Source organism: Triturus cristatus, chromosome 5_2 (assembly GCF_964204655.1).
Source record: "Triturus cristatus chromosome 5_2, aTriCri1.1, whole genome shotgun sequence".
Classification (NCBI taxonomy): Eukaryota; Metazoa; Chordata; class Amphibia; order Caudata; family Salamandridae; genus Triturus; species Triturus cristatus.
Window position 1 is genome coordinate 6,878,703 of NC_140588.1, and position 14,664 is coordinate 6,893,366.

A 14,664-nucleotide genomic window follows, 5' to 3' on the forward strand; every position below is an offset into this window, starting at 1 on the left:
AATAATGAACTGAGCGAATACGAAAGAGGTGCGTCCAGTAGTTTTGGGGACAGAGGGGCTGTGGGCAGGGTGGATGCATATATAGATGCACATTGTACTGTAGTGATTTTAATTAATGGAACAGTTAAATAAACTTTACTTACTTACATATTTGATGATTGAAATTAATAAGAATCACCTTGAGACTTTCAATAAAGATGAATTATTAAAGATTTGATTAATTAAACCCTTTAATCCATATCAAAACTCTCATTTTTGACTGAAAATAGATTGTGATTATAATTTATGTGTTGTTCAACTCTTGATCTACTCTAAAACAACGACAAAGATCAAAACACATTGAGATGAAGCTGGGATTAGCCCAGATGATCGTAAACCGAGATTTTAATTGAAACTAAATCCCCGCTCCTGTCCCTCCGTCAAAACTTGGATCATTCTGTGTAACGTGTGCTTGTGGTTCTAAGAAATGATTTTTTTGTACAACACACATCTTGAGATTACGTATTTGACTGCGACATTTGAGAGTATCTTGAATTATGTAAACTCTGGATATGCGCTGTAGAACAAAATTATTCAATGTTGTACATGTACAGCGCACATCCTGAGCTTATGTATTTCAAGGCGCTGTTTAAATGATGTCATTAGCATACATGAGAACACTTTTACACACACTAACACATCAAGAGTCCTGTTAGGTAGACTCCCTTTCTAATAATCCCACCACCTCCTCAGAGTCCCGCTGCGCTGGCCTGGCCTTTATTATAGAGATGCACTTGAGGCACAGCTCAGTACTTCTCCTGGTTGGCTTGACGCAACTAGTGGTCACTGGTCTCTCAGCCTCTCACTGCTTTCAAACCCGACTCGAGAGGGCAGCAATCAGTGTCTGCAGATACCTTAGTTGCTCAGAGTGTCAGTGTGGAATTGCTGAGCTCGGATTACTCTTGGCTTGCTGGCTTGTCTTGGTCGCTGCTGCCTGACTGACATAGTGGACATGAAAGCTGTACAATGGTGCCGTAGTTTAGCCTGACTCATACTTAGAGTGCATATGGCGCCACAGCCGCCCAAAAGCCAGACGGCACTGATGCCAAGTACCCCTGCGAGGCTGGAAAGTGGGTCTGGTTTAAAGTGAATGGTGCCCTGCATTGTAAAACCGGCCCCTAATAGCAAAACCGCACCCACCCTTCCAGCCTCACAGGTAAATGCATGGTGCCCGGTACTGCCAGTCTGGCCTGCCTGTTTGTAATGCAATGAACGGTTTTGTGTTGCCTTCCAAAGTCAGTTTGATAACAGTGGTTGAAATTAAGCCATTTGAATGCTTTGCCTGGTCAAAAAAGCAATACAGGTAGTTTGGATGGGGGGGAAGTACACTGATGAGCGCAAGAGGAAAGGGGCTGGAAAAAGTAGAGGGGTGACACAGAGCAACATGGAGTGCAGGAAGAGAGACTTACATGAGAGAGATTCACATGAAGTGCTTAATACAAAAGAAAAAAATAGTGCTTCAAAAGCACATACGCTGTCTAGTAGGCTCGACCTAAAACACCTGGGGCAGTTCCCGGAAGGGGTCACAACATTTCTGGTAAGATTAGCAAGTGTGAAGTAGGTGCAATGGAAGTAATTTATTTGAGCCAGTTTGAATAAGTTATTTCATGAGATGCGGGTCCCTTATTCTATTGCTTTATCACAATCTTGGTTCTCTGAAGCCCTTTCCACATCAGCTTTCCATTTTGCTCGTAATCCTGTCAGTGGTTAAACTATGGTATTGATTAGTTGTCTGCACATATGCAATATTATTTTTCGCCCAGAGCCCTATGTTAGTAGGCTCTGTAATTCTATGTTCGTCGGTGGTTCAATATTGTCCACGTTCCATTATTATTTTTTACCACGTGTCCGTCTACTCTGTGTTACATATTGGGAGGGTTAGCCCACTTATCTTACATTTCTGGAATGTTCAGAGGGTGCCTGAACAGAATAGATCAGCACTCATTTCCAGAGTGTAATTCTCCTACACAGATATGTCCATCGTGGACATTAAAGTTTTCCAATTTATCAGGAAGAGTATCTCCATGGCATAGGCCCTGTATGTCTTGCTTAATTTAATATCATTATTTGACCCAAGCAATCAATTTTGACATGGGCCGTTGTTTAGCATAATTGGTAAAGAACAGGCCCCAAAGCATATCTGAATATGATGCTGATGTAAGGAGGTGGGTCACCATCGTTTAGGAGATGGGGGTCAAATCAGCAAAATATTGTATTTGGGTTGCCAGATAATAAGTTAGTAATGTGCTGTACCCAGTTCTCAATTGAAAGCAGACGTTTCGACATATTGAATGCAACTTTACATCGCCCATCTTTCCAAATCAGGTAAGTTAGTATGGGTCCAGTATTCTAAACGGGAAACAACCTTTACAACGCAGTCAATATATCGCACTACCGACCGTTACATAGCAGCCAATCAATCAAAGTACTTTATTCAATTTTTTGTCACATAAAAAATCATAAAAGCATACATGTACATTTATAAAAGTTGCCAACTTATTCAAATCCAATTTTTAATACGTATTCAGAATTTCTGTTAAAATATTCATACACTTATAAAATATCTCTCACATTTCATTATTTTTTTAGAGGTGAATAAGCCAAGAATGTGAAAAAAAACGTTAAAAATTTTTTCCCATTAGTTTACAATTATTCGTGCAAAAGATAAAGGAAGATAATGAAAGATTGAACCCTCATATTTACATTCTAGATTCTTAGCAATTCTTCAGAAAAAAGACGTTACAATACCATCCTGCTATTACATTCAGGGGTGTCTAAATCAAATTGTTTCCTAGACTGAATTGTTTTCTTCAAAAATGAGGCGACGTTACTTGTTACACTCATTATCTAAGAATTGGAGGGCAATAAAAGCTGGGCGGCATTGTGGCAAGCCCCATATTTTTAAAATGGGTTTTATCCACTTTTTTCTTAAATCCTGGTAAAATTTGCAAAACAACACATGTATCGTCGATTGAGTAGACATATTGTCACACGGGCAGTTAATTACATTTTTAGACCAGTCATTGACCATTGGAAAACTTACCAACCTATGGAAAACATTTAGTCTGAAGCGGGTAAGAACAAATCTGTCATACTCTTTTAAGGTGTATTGAAAGTATGGTTGGATGTTAAAAAGGACAGTTATGAATAGATTTGGTTGGACTGTTGGTTTTGATGCCTCATTCACAAATCTAATGCTCTCCATATGCTGCATGCACTGTTTTTTAAATTCTTTTCCAGGGATGGCACAAATTGTCTTGGGATTATAATAATATTTCGGTTTTCCAAGATCGATCATAAAAACCCTTATATATCTCATCCATCCTATCTCAAGGGTATGTTCTAGCTTTAGACTATCTTGCAATGCCAGCTGATTAAATTTATTATACTCTGATTTCCAAATCCGGTGCCATAGGACAACCTGTTGCACCTTTATAATATCTGTAATGTATGGCAAGCCTAGTTCGGTGTGACATATAAAAGTAGATGTAGTTCTAGGCACTGCCAATAAATATCTAAACGCATTTTCCACTTTCTGTATTTCAGATACGTTTCGGTGGCCCTGCCCCATATGTTGCTACAGATTTACATTTACCGTTGTAGATCTTAATTAGTTCATTTGGGGGCCTCTGACCCAATTTTTGTGAGAAATTTACAAGGGCTGTGGTGGTTTTTGCAAACAGAAGCTTCCTAATATTTATAGCTTGACCCCAAGAGCCCTTGTCATCAATTAATATCCCTAAATAGGGATAAGTAGAAGTAGTCGCCAGCTTCCTCCAGTTTAAAAAAAATATCCTTCTGCTTCTTGCTACCCCTGCCACAATTTATTATATATGTTTTTGAGACGTTTATTTGTAAACCTAGTTTCTTCATAAAAACATTATAAGATTCTAGTGCTCGTTGCAACGCCAATGGAGTCCTAGCCATAATGACGGCGTCGTCCGCAGATAATAAAACGGGTATTGGTCGTCTTTCCAATTGGGGTAGGTCCTGGCACTCCTCTTTAATATATATATGGCTAATATATGGTCATTTTTGAGGAATGAATGTAGTATGGGTGTTACTAGTGACAATATTTACATTAGGGTGATATGGGTTTAGACCTATGTTTGGAATGAGAGTCTGGTAGGATGAAGGCTATACTCACAGAGAATGCTGATTGAGAGCTATCTAATCAATTCAAAAATGGTTACTTTTTTCTCTAGACTTAAAAACAATTTCAAAACGAGTGTGGAAGATTTTTTCTTTCCTGACGAAGGTAGGGGTCATAAAAACTGTTGGACCCACCGAAACGCATCGATGCTCGGATTGTTTGATCTCATCACAGATGAGTGACAAGTGCAACATTGTATGGCTAAAAAAATTTTTCCAGAATATGTTCTGATCCGACAGTGTGCATTTTTACTTATTGATTTATCCTGTGTCTGATTACTGTGATGTTTTCTTGATTGGAAATTATATTTTTCCTGCTGTTTTTCTCACTCGCTGCTGTGTGTTTTAGCTGTTTTTATCCGGTTTTTACTTGTGATTGTTGTTTGTAATATTATGAAATATTGATGCATGTAATTTTGCTATAAAATATTGGATTCCATGTTATTATGACCAATTGCTTGTGTATATATACCATTTTAATAAATTATATATTGAAATACATTTTTGGATTTGATTATTAAGCTCATTTATTTTTGCACCTCTGAGTTTGGCTGGATGATTTTGTTACTGTTTAGAGTGTATGTGAATATTTGTAGGTTGATTTGATCAGTTCTCCATGGGGCTTGTTTTTTTGACTTTGGACTCCTCTAACATTACCTTTTCTAGGCCATTTGTGTATAATGTGAAGAGGAAGGGTGCCAGGACGCACCCCTGTCCTACACCTCTCTTCACCTGAAATGTTGTGGTGCATTCCCCATTAAACCCATAACGTACGCAGGCTTTTGCATTAGTATATAGGGCTTTCAGAAAGTCAGTTAGGGGGGCCTCTACCCCCATTGTCACTAGAATACTCCACAATTTCTCATGGGAAACATAATCGAAGGCGACGGAAAGATCGACAAACGCCAGATGTAGTTTCCCCCTCTTTGCCTTCGTATATTTACCCATAAGAATAGACAGGTTAAGCCCTTGATCGATTGTGCTCAACCCTTCCCTGAATCCGAACTGGAGATCCGAAAGTATATTCTTCTCCTCAGCCCATTGTTGTAGGCGATTAAGCAGGCTGGATCCTGACTATCTCCTTTTTTATAAATGGGGACCATAATAGAATTAGACCAAGTTTCGATTAGTCCCCTCGTAGTGGCAGCATTTAGGACGCAGGTTAACAGTGAAGCCCAGAGATCTGGGTTATGCTTATATATGTCCACAGGGACCCCATCGGGTCCGGGAGCCTTGCTTCCTTTGCTCGTATTTAATGCTGCTTGAACTTCTTTTAAGGTAAAGAGTATATCTATTGGATAGGTTACTACTTTATTGACTAATGAGGGTATAACATCTTGACTATCTAGGGGCACCTCTGCCTTCCCGAAAATTTTTGAAAAATGGTCCACCCACTGATTTTCATCGATTGCTATTTCAATTGAGGGATTTCCTTCGGAACTAAAAAAAGGAGATCTAACCACACGGCAGAAAGCCCTGCTATCCTTTACAGCGCTAGCCCTATGCATATCTTCCCAGATGGATTCTTTTATTTCCTTTTTCCGCAGTTTAATCGCCTGGTTGTACGCCTTCCTGCACCGTTTTATTTCTATCTTATCTTTGTATTTATTATTATTGCTTTTTTGAGTACAGAATGAGCCTTCGTACAAGCAGTATTAAACCACCCCTTTTTGTTGGCAGTCCCCCTTTTTATCTCCACGTTCAGACTGTTTTTTATTATTTCTGTTATATGCAAAAAGCTTTTAAGAAACGTCTCCTGCGGGGTATTTTCGTTTAAGCAATTCATTATTAAATCCATTGCCTTCCCTACCACTAATCTTGTTATTTTGTCTGGATCAACCTTTTCCCACTTCAATGAGTAACCATTTACTTTATCGATCTCCAAATTAATATATATTTGGTCCGGTTCTTTGTTAGGATGTTGTTTTAACTTTTTACACAATATCGTCACTGTTAGTGGGAAGTGATCACTGATGGCTATTTTGTGAACTTTAAATCTAATTACATTATGTGAGAAATGATTCGAAAACAGAATAAAATCTATAATGGAGCTCAAGCCTCTCCCATTAAAAGTCTGTGAGAATGGGATGGGGGGTGAAGTTAATGAGTTAGCAAAACCCAAATCTAGCACAAATATACTCTCGTTTAGAGCGTTGCCAAGGACGTTATGTGGAAAGTGAAATAAATTGCAATTTTCCTCATCCACCAGACCACATGTTGAATCATTGTTATGTGGGCATATGTTGGTATTGAAATCCCCACCCCATACAATCTGGGCAGTCCCCAAATTTGAATTCTGGACTTTTTGCAAAGCATGTCTTAGTTGTTTCACCGTATCTTCCACTTTTTCCTTTGCAATATTGTTATAAAAATTTACAATGATTATAAATGTACTACTGTCCATATTCAGTGTCACAATTTGATAATTTGGTTCAGACGCTATAAAGGAAGTTCTTTTTATTGGCAACATATTTGAGATGTATATACTTAGGCCACCTTTTGGCCTTCCAAAAAGTGACGGGTTGCAGTCGTATGGTAGGTTTTAAACCCATCAATGTGCATTTCTCTAGAAGCCCAAGTCTCCTGAAGACAAAGAATATCTGTTTTCCTAATAAAGTCTAAAAATTTATCATTGGAGAGTTTAGATGATAGGCCTGCTCTGTTCCAAAACGTGATCTTTATCCTCCCCTCGTTAGCTGTTAGTGTTCCTTGGATGGGGCCATCGTTTCCCAGTATTCTAACCTTTTTTGGTTCGTAATTTGATCTCTCGCTGCTATTAGATAGTATTCTGTGATTAACATATTGATCTGATTTATTTTGCCCCTTCGTTTGTATACTTTCATCGTGGCCTTCTATAAGTTCCTCTGTGTCCTTATGAGTAGATACCAAATTCTTACTCCTATCGTTCATTAAGTTAGTTGAGACAGATGTTACCGGATGACGTAGTCAGTCTATTTCTTCTAAAGGGGATAATATTCTGAAACGATTTCTTACTGGTACGTTATACGAGGGCCAAATACTACTCTCAAATTGTCGTGGTTTCTCTAAATCAGGAGGTGGGCGATAGAAATAACCTAGAGGTAGTATATTAATCCCTTCCACTGACCTATTGTTTCCCCCTTCCCTCAAGATCATTTCCACTAACTGTGGTGTACGAAATGTTAGTACCACACAATCACCAGCGAAACACTTCTTATCTTTACCTACCCATCCCACCCTACGTGCCATTTTGAATTCTTCAAACATTCTGGTCGTAAATCCTACTTTTGTACTTAGCCAGTGCAATGACTTATTTCTAAGTATTTCACATGTCTCAGTATCTTGCAGCCCTCGCTGCGGGACGTTTGCGAGGACAACTATATAGGGAGTGCAGGCTGGGGGTAGATCCAAATGGCTTGATTTTTGCGGGTAGAAATTTTCGTGTTGCGTTGTTTTTAGTTGATCTTGAGCTAGAGGTATTAGATTTAAGTTTTTAGATGGGACAGATGTTGGTGCAGCAAGCGATTCAATGTGACATGTACTTACATTGCTTCGCGTGTCCCTAATCTGTTCTTCTCTCTGGTGGTTTCTTTCTGGGTCCCTATAACTACTCACTTCATTGTGTTGTTTTCTTACTTGTGGACTAACTTCTTCCTCTTCTTTCCTGACTAAAAATCTTTCTAGCCGAACCTCTACCTAACTTAATCTGTCTTAAATTTTCGTGAACGCACCTCTTAGATAGGACTCTAAGTTTTTTATAGCTATAGCCATATTACCCGCACCATCATCCCTCTTATTTGTCTTAGTCTTGTCTTCATGCTCAGGAGTATTCCTTACCACGGCTAGTTTTGATCCCGCTGTTTTATTCTCTGGTCCATTTTGCTTGCCAGATTTTACTCTTCCTACTATATCTTCTCTTACTGTTGTCAATTTCCGTATTATTTCAACCTTGTCTCTTTTTTCCAAGGGTTTCTCAGCTGCCCTTTTTTCCCTTTTTTGTGGGGGTGAGGTAATTATCTCAGGATCACTGATTATAGTTTAATCTATTGCCCCTTGAATACACCCATTTGCTTTTAAAATGGCAGTTAAATCATCGCTTGGTGAAATTGCCTGTTCGGAAATAGCATTTTCAGTGTTCTCTATTTCATTCTGATGTACCTGCAGCTAATGTCTGCTCTACGGATGTAATCTGCTTCTCGATTGCTCCCATCGCCCCGGTCAAATAGGTCAACAGTGTTAGTTTTTTGGGCTTTTTACCGTTCTTTCCTGTCAATAGATCATTTGTTTGTGCTTTCCTTTTGCCCAGTTTAATGTATTTACTACCTGTTCCCTGAGTACAGTTATGTCCTATGTTATCCTGCACCGCTTCACTGCGCGTCAGGCAACCCTGTGATGTGAACAATGTTATTCTAAGATGTTCCAAACCCCGTTTCTCACGGCTCGTAATGACGGGAGCGAAATTTACCTTGTATGGAATACAGTACGATTAGACTCAGAACAGAAATACTGATCAATCGCGCCGCCTTATATATACTTATTAAGTTCCTACCATTTGTCCGTAAGGAAACGACTCCAGATCTCTCGTTTATATCCAAGAGAATTGGCCCAGCCCGGCCTCTGACGGCCCCTGACGGGCAAGGACGGGCCCGCCCTTTGCCCGGGCTGGGCCCGCGCCGCACAGGTAAGCGGCGCTTTTAGCGCGATGGCAGCGGATGTCTCCTCCCTCCTGGGAGTGGTGCGGCCTGGACTTGGGAGTCCTTGGAAGGTACAGATGCAGGCAAGGAGTAGTCGGCGCGTCCCGTTACATAGCAGTCATTACATCGCAACATCCTTTACATTGCATGTCATTACAACGCAGCCATTACATCGCATGTCACTACAATGCATGTCATTACAACGCATGTCACTACAACGCAGGCATTACATCGCAAGTCATTACAACGCATACCATTACAACACATAGTACCCTTACACTATCCAACACTTACCCTACTGTTGCACTCACTGGAGTTGGAATAGTAATTTTTACCCCTACACTATCCAACACTTACCCTACTGTTGCACTCACTGGAGTTAGAATAGTAATTTTTACCCCTACACTATCCAACATTTACTCTACTGTTGCACTCACTGGAGTTAGAATAGTAATTATTACTCCTATACTATCCAACACTTACCTTAAATGCGATGAAATGGTATGCATTGTAATGGTATTCGTTGTAAAGGTATAATGCGATGTATTGGAATGCGTTGTAAAGGTAGTTTCTGAAAATGCGATATAATGTCATGCGATGTAAAAGAATGCGTTGTAAAGGATGTTGCGATGTAAAAACTGCATTGTAAAGGCATGCATTGTAAATTTTTGCATTGTAACGTCATACATTAATTCTAACAGTGATTATGGCATGATAATAAGTAGGTTCACAAAATAATATAGGAGAAGGGGGTAGCATTGACATTCTGAATAGCACAATTCTGTGAATTATTGTCAATGGCAGCCTTTGCCAGAATAACACTCTTTCTCATGCCCCTGTACACATTTCCCCTCAGTATGTCACCATTTGTATGATAGGCTTGGATTCCCAGATATCTACATTTTGCCTTTTCCCATATTGAAGGAGCCTGGTCATGCCTTGTTTCAACAAGTGGGTCTTTAGTGCAGAGCAGTATGTTATATGCGTAGAGGGATATCATATGGCTGTATCCAGCAACCACCAATCTACAAGCTATCCTGTATGCGCTGAAGTGACGTGCTAAAGGTTTCATCCAAGATTATTATGTAAAGCAAAACTGTGTAGCTAACATAAAATGGATTAACAATGCAACTTGTTCAGTGGCATGATTTTAAATTTAACAGGGACATGTATTTCTCTTGTGACTGTGATCTGATTGAAAATTGTTTTTTTTACTCTCAGGAATCCATGATAGATGCTATACCACGACTCATGAGTGCAATTGGAATGATTCACAACATTTCTCATTATTATAATACCTCGGAAAAGATAACATCATTGTTTGTGAAGGTGGGTGCACTATTTTGCCTCTTGTATGATAAGTTTTAGTATCTTAGCTACTACAGCTTTAGCTGTCTGTTGCAGACCCTATTGTATCCAATACATTACATATACTTAGTGTGGGCTTTGTATCAGCCCCTTGCTCATGATTTGTTAGCTATTCTGGGTCTCTGCTCTTGATTCAATGGCTTTCCTCCCTATTCTGCATTTGGCCAATCCAGGAGTATTTTGGTCTCATAGTGTGTTGACTGGATTAGGTGTATCCTTCCATTGCTGACTTGACTTCCGGAGACTCTTTTTCTTTGCCTTTCAGCACTCTACAGGTGTACATGTGTTTTCTCGAGTCTCATAACATCTCCCTGCCCACCCTACTCTGTTTCTCTATTCCACAACGCCTGCTGTTACTCCCTGCCTCTTTTCATTAGCCCACCCCATCGTTCTGTTTTATACCCTTCCTTGCTCATCCTTTGTGCTCTTTAGTTTATATCCTTTCCCTCCCCACTCATCCACTGCTCCCCAGTTCCGCTCGTAGGCTTGCAGTTGCATACAGCTGCTACTAAACAGCATTTTTAACAATTAAATTACCATCTAACATGATGGAACAGAAAATTAAATATGCAAAAGGCCATTGGTACATAACAGTGCATGCACCTGCATGTGTGCGACACATATGCTTGCATGTGTAATGATGAATGAAACTTGTTGTGGTTTTTCTTTAATAGAAAACTCATTCCAAGGGAACTGCCCATGTATCTGCTTGTGTAGGCATGTGTTGTAATGCATGTGTGCACGTGTCATGAGGTACTGGCAGCCGTTTTTGGCATTAGCTTAGGCCAGAGGTATTCAAACATTTTGATCCTGAGCCCCCCCTGTCAAAATGTTTTAGTAGTAAGGCCATCTCCTGACAAAAAAATTCTGGACGTTGTTACTCTGCATTGATAACCATCCCATCCCCAATTCCAACCGTATATTTGGCAAATCTTTTTTAAGTTGAGGAAATCATATCAAACATTGTTTAGCAACCCAAATGTTTTTGTGTGGATGTGAACGTTTTTGAGTGGAAGTCATTAGATGTCGGAGGCTTAGCAAGCATTTAAAAATTACAAAGTTTCCAAAAAAAGGTTTGCCCAAAATTGTGCAATTTATTTTTCACAAAAATATAGTTTGACATAACACAATTGTTATTAACTAATGTAATAGGTGTGCCTGTTTTTATCCAGAGAAACAACCAACCTGTGGATGGATTCTCGCTACTGCCATCCTCAGGTTATGCTCCATTTCCAGTTTTGAACGGTACTTCATCTTTAATGCTACTAGTGCTGAGAACCCAATTTCACAATAATATGATGAGCTAAAAGACAGAAAAATATTGACAGAACGTTTTGACGAATTTGAATGTGCTACAGACTTTTTCAGCCAAAACTTCCCCAATAAAGATTTGCAGTCACTCTGGAGCTCAGTTATGTTGTTCTGAAGGCGAATTGGGAGATGAGTACCTGCATCCCCCAGAAAAGGTTCAAATATCTAGTCATTGACATGGTCATGGTCCTCGGGAAAGGAGTTTGTTTGCCTGACCCTCAGACTCTTCAGGCAGTTTGTATATGATCCAGCAACAGGTTGAAGGTCATATTCTGTTTCCTCAAGAGCATCTGCTAAACATGGGAATGCCTCAAGAAGGACATTGTGAAATAGTCTTCTCCGCGACTCCTGCTGCTTCTTCAAGGCTGGTATTTTTTTTGTTCATGGTAAAGGATTACTTTCAGCTCCTTGCAAAAACCGATTAATTAAATTTAATTGATCAAAGATGTCCAAATGGTTTGCTAGAAGAAGCACAAGCCATCGATGCTTACACAGCTGCTCTGCTTTGTAGTGGTCCACATCCAAAAGGAATTGTCATACTTCATTTCAAAATTTCAAAAAGTGATTCAGCACCTTGCCCCAATTTAATCACTAGACGTCTGTGTGAAAATTCAAAGCACCATGCTCAGCTCCCATTTCTGCACATAAAATTGTAAACGGACGAGCTCTAGTGGGCTAACCTTTTATGAAATAAAACAACATTTCTGCTGAAAGCAGTTCTCTATCCATGTTTTGGACAGCAAGGGCTTCCCGTTCTATTTTACAGTGGGGCTATAGAATGAAAAATTTCCTAGCTAACGTAAAGGAAAGTTTCAATTCTATTAAGCACTCGGAGGCGAGGATTATGCTATACTTTCTCCACTTTAATCATAGCAGCCATTCAAAGTTAAACAAACCACTATTCCCATGAACCATAGGGAATAACAACACAAAACAATAGAGTGTCCATGGATAGATAGTCCTCTTCCAATGCACCAATCACAGGGCTCCAAGGAGTATGTAGTCCTCTGTCCCTCTTCACTCTCCCTCTTTCTTCACTGCTGCAGCCAGATAAGTGATGACCTTTTTGCCTCTCCTCATAACGTGTTGTATCATACTCTCTAAAGTGTTTAAATATGTAAATATTGCCGTTTTTTCAGGGACTTGGCATTCCGCTATATTTGTATTACACTTCCATTGTACTGGTGTTGTGTTTTGCTGACTTGCATTTCCTTTATCGGCTTGGATCGCGCTCTAAGCCAGCCATCCCAAAATCCTCACGAGTCCTGTTTGCCGGTATCGCCTGCAGAAGCAAAGCACAATGTAAGCAACAGCGATGGCTAAGGTTTAAGCATGCCAGGGAGGGAAGATCACATCATATGAGCCAAAAATCACATTAAAGAACCACTAAGGAACACAAACCAGTTACTTACCCCAGTACGAGGGCGGGATATAGACCTGTAACAGGTACCCTGGGTGGGATAATCCTCGGCTCCGAGTCCTTACTAGAATTGAAACTTTCCATTACGTTAGCTAGAAAATGTTTCATTCTATGTCAGAACCAGAGGCGAGGATTAGGTTTGTTTAAAGCTTGCTCACCACCAAGTGTGCCATATGTAGCACTGGCTTAAAATAAAACTGTTTAAAGGTGGAGTCTGAAGACCAGTCTGCTGCATTCAGAATGTCTTCCAGACGAGCTCCCAGGGCAAACGCTTTAGAGGCCATGGCCCCTCTGGCCGAATGGGCACCAAAAAGCCGCAGATCAATTCCGACCTCCTGCATCACCCAACGGACCCAACAGTAGATCGTGGGGGAGGAGACTGCCTTATGAGGTTTCTTGAGTGCGATAAGCAACTGCTGTTCACCTGGAGGATGCAACTCCTCAGACATCTCCTCATAAGCCTTAAGGCAAGTGACGACACACAGCTTAGGGGAGTCTGGGAAAGCAGGGTACGAAATGGATGCTGTCCCGCATTTCGTCCATCACCGGATCGTGAAGGTTACCCCGGAGGGAGAATAGATCCTGCCCGAGACGTCCAGAGCTAGCACATCTGAAACGCGCCTGCAAGATATGAGGCAGAGGAGCATGGCCAGTTTGGTGGATAGCTCCTTCCTGGACAAGAATCTGTTTGGTTGCCATGACAAGAACAATTTGAGAATCTGGGTTACGTCCCACAAAAGAGAGTAGCCAGGCTCAGGAGGCAAAGAAAGGCGGTTGCCTCGAAGAAGCCAACAAACCAAGGGGTGTTTGCCCACCGGAAAGCCATCCACCATGGTGTGGCCGGCAGATATGGGAGACCGAAAGGTGTTAATGGTTCTGTAAGCCAAACCTTCCTCCGCCAAGGCCGCCGATAAATTCAGTATGGCCGTCACATCTGCTGCCACGGGATTGAAACTCCGTCGCAGACACCAGGAAACCCATTGTTTCCACGTGGAGCGATACTGCTTGATTATACTATTGGCCCAGGCCTTGGACATGAATTTCTCAACCGCTCCCGAAAGGCCCGGGACCACCCATTGTCCCCCGTAATCCGCCACGCCTTCAAAGCCAGGGAACCCTGGCCGATGAGCGGATGGGGAACTTCGTCGGGACTGAGCAGAATAGTCAGAAGTCGGGGGAGTGGGATTGGAAAATCCCAAGAAAGTTCCAGAAGAGCCGGAAACCAGACTTGAGACCTCCAAATGGGCGATTTCAGCACTATGTTCGCTCCTTGGCGACGAACCTGGACCGAGACTCTCGTCAACATGGCGAACGGGGGAAAGGCATACCCCGCCTCTTCCCTCCAATCCTGCAGGAATGCATCCGTGGCTGCTGCCAACGGATCCGGTCTCCAGCTGAAGAACCGGGGAAGCTGAAAGTCCAGATGGGACGTGAAGAGGTCTGCTGAGAACGGGCCCCAGATGCTCTGGAGGTCTGCAAAAACTCCCGGATGAAGCTTCCACAGGCTCACGTCGTGGAAATGGCGTGAGTGGAAATCCGCAACTTGATTGTCGAGGCCCGGAAGATACTCCACCGTTACCGAGACATGGTGATCCTTGCTCACTTTGCACTGGATTCAAGCAAGCCTGGCTGAAGACGGCTGAAATGCCAGAAACCGGTCCTAGGAAGCTTGTTTCCGGTCCAGGGAAGACATGGCTTGGC

The 14,664-nt window shown here is 41.3% G+C and overlaps 1 protein-coding gene across 1 annotated transcript in view; it reads left to right on the forward strand.

Moving 5' to 3' along the window:
* Nucleotides 1-14,664, forward strand: part of DNAH5 (dynein axonemal heavy chain 5) — a 5,853,083-nt gene that overhangs the window by 709,696 nt on the left and 5,128,723 nt on the right. The window contains exon 9 of the mRNA XM_085606747.1: nt 10,086-10,193. Coding sequence (XP_085462873.1) covers nt 10,086-10,193 — 108 coding nt within the window. The remainder of the gene's footprint in view (nt 1-10,085; nt 10,194-14,664) is intronic.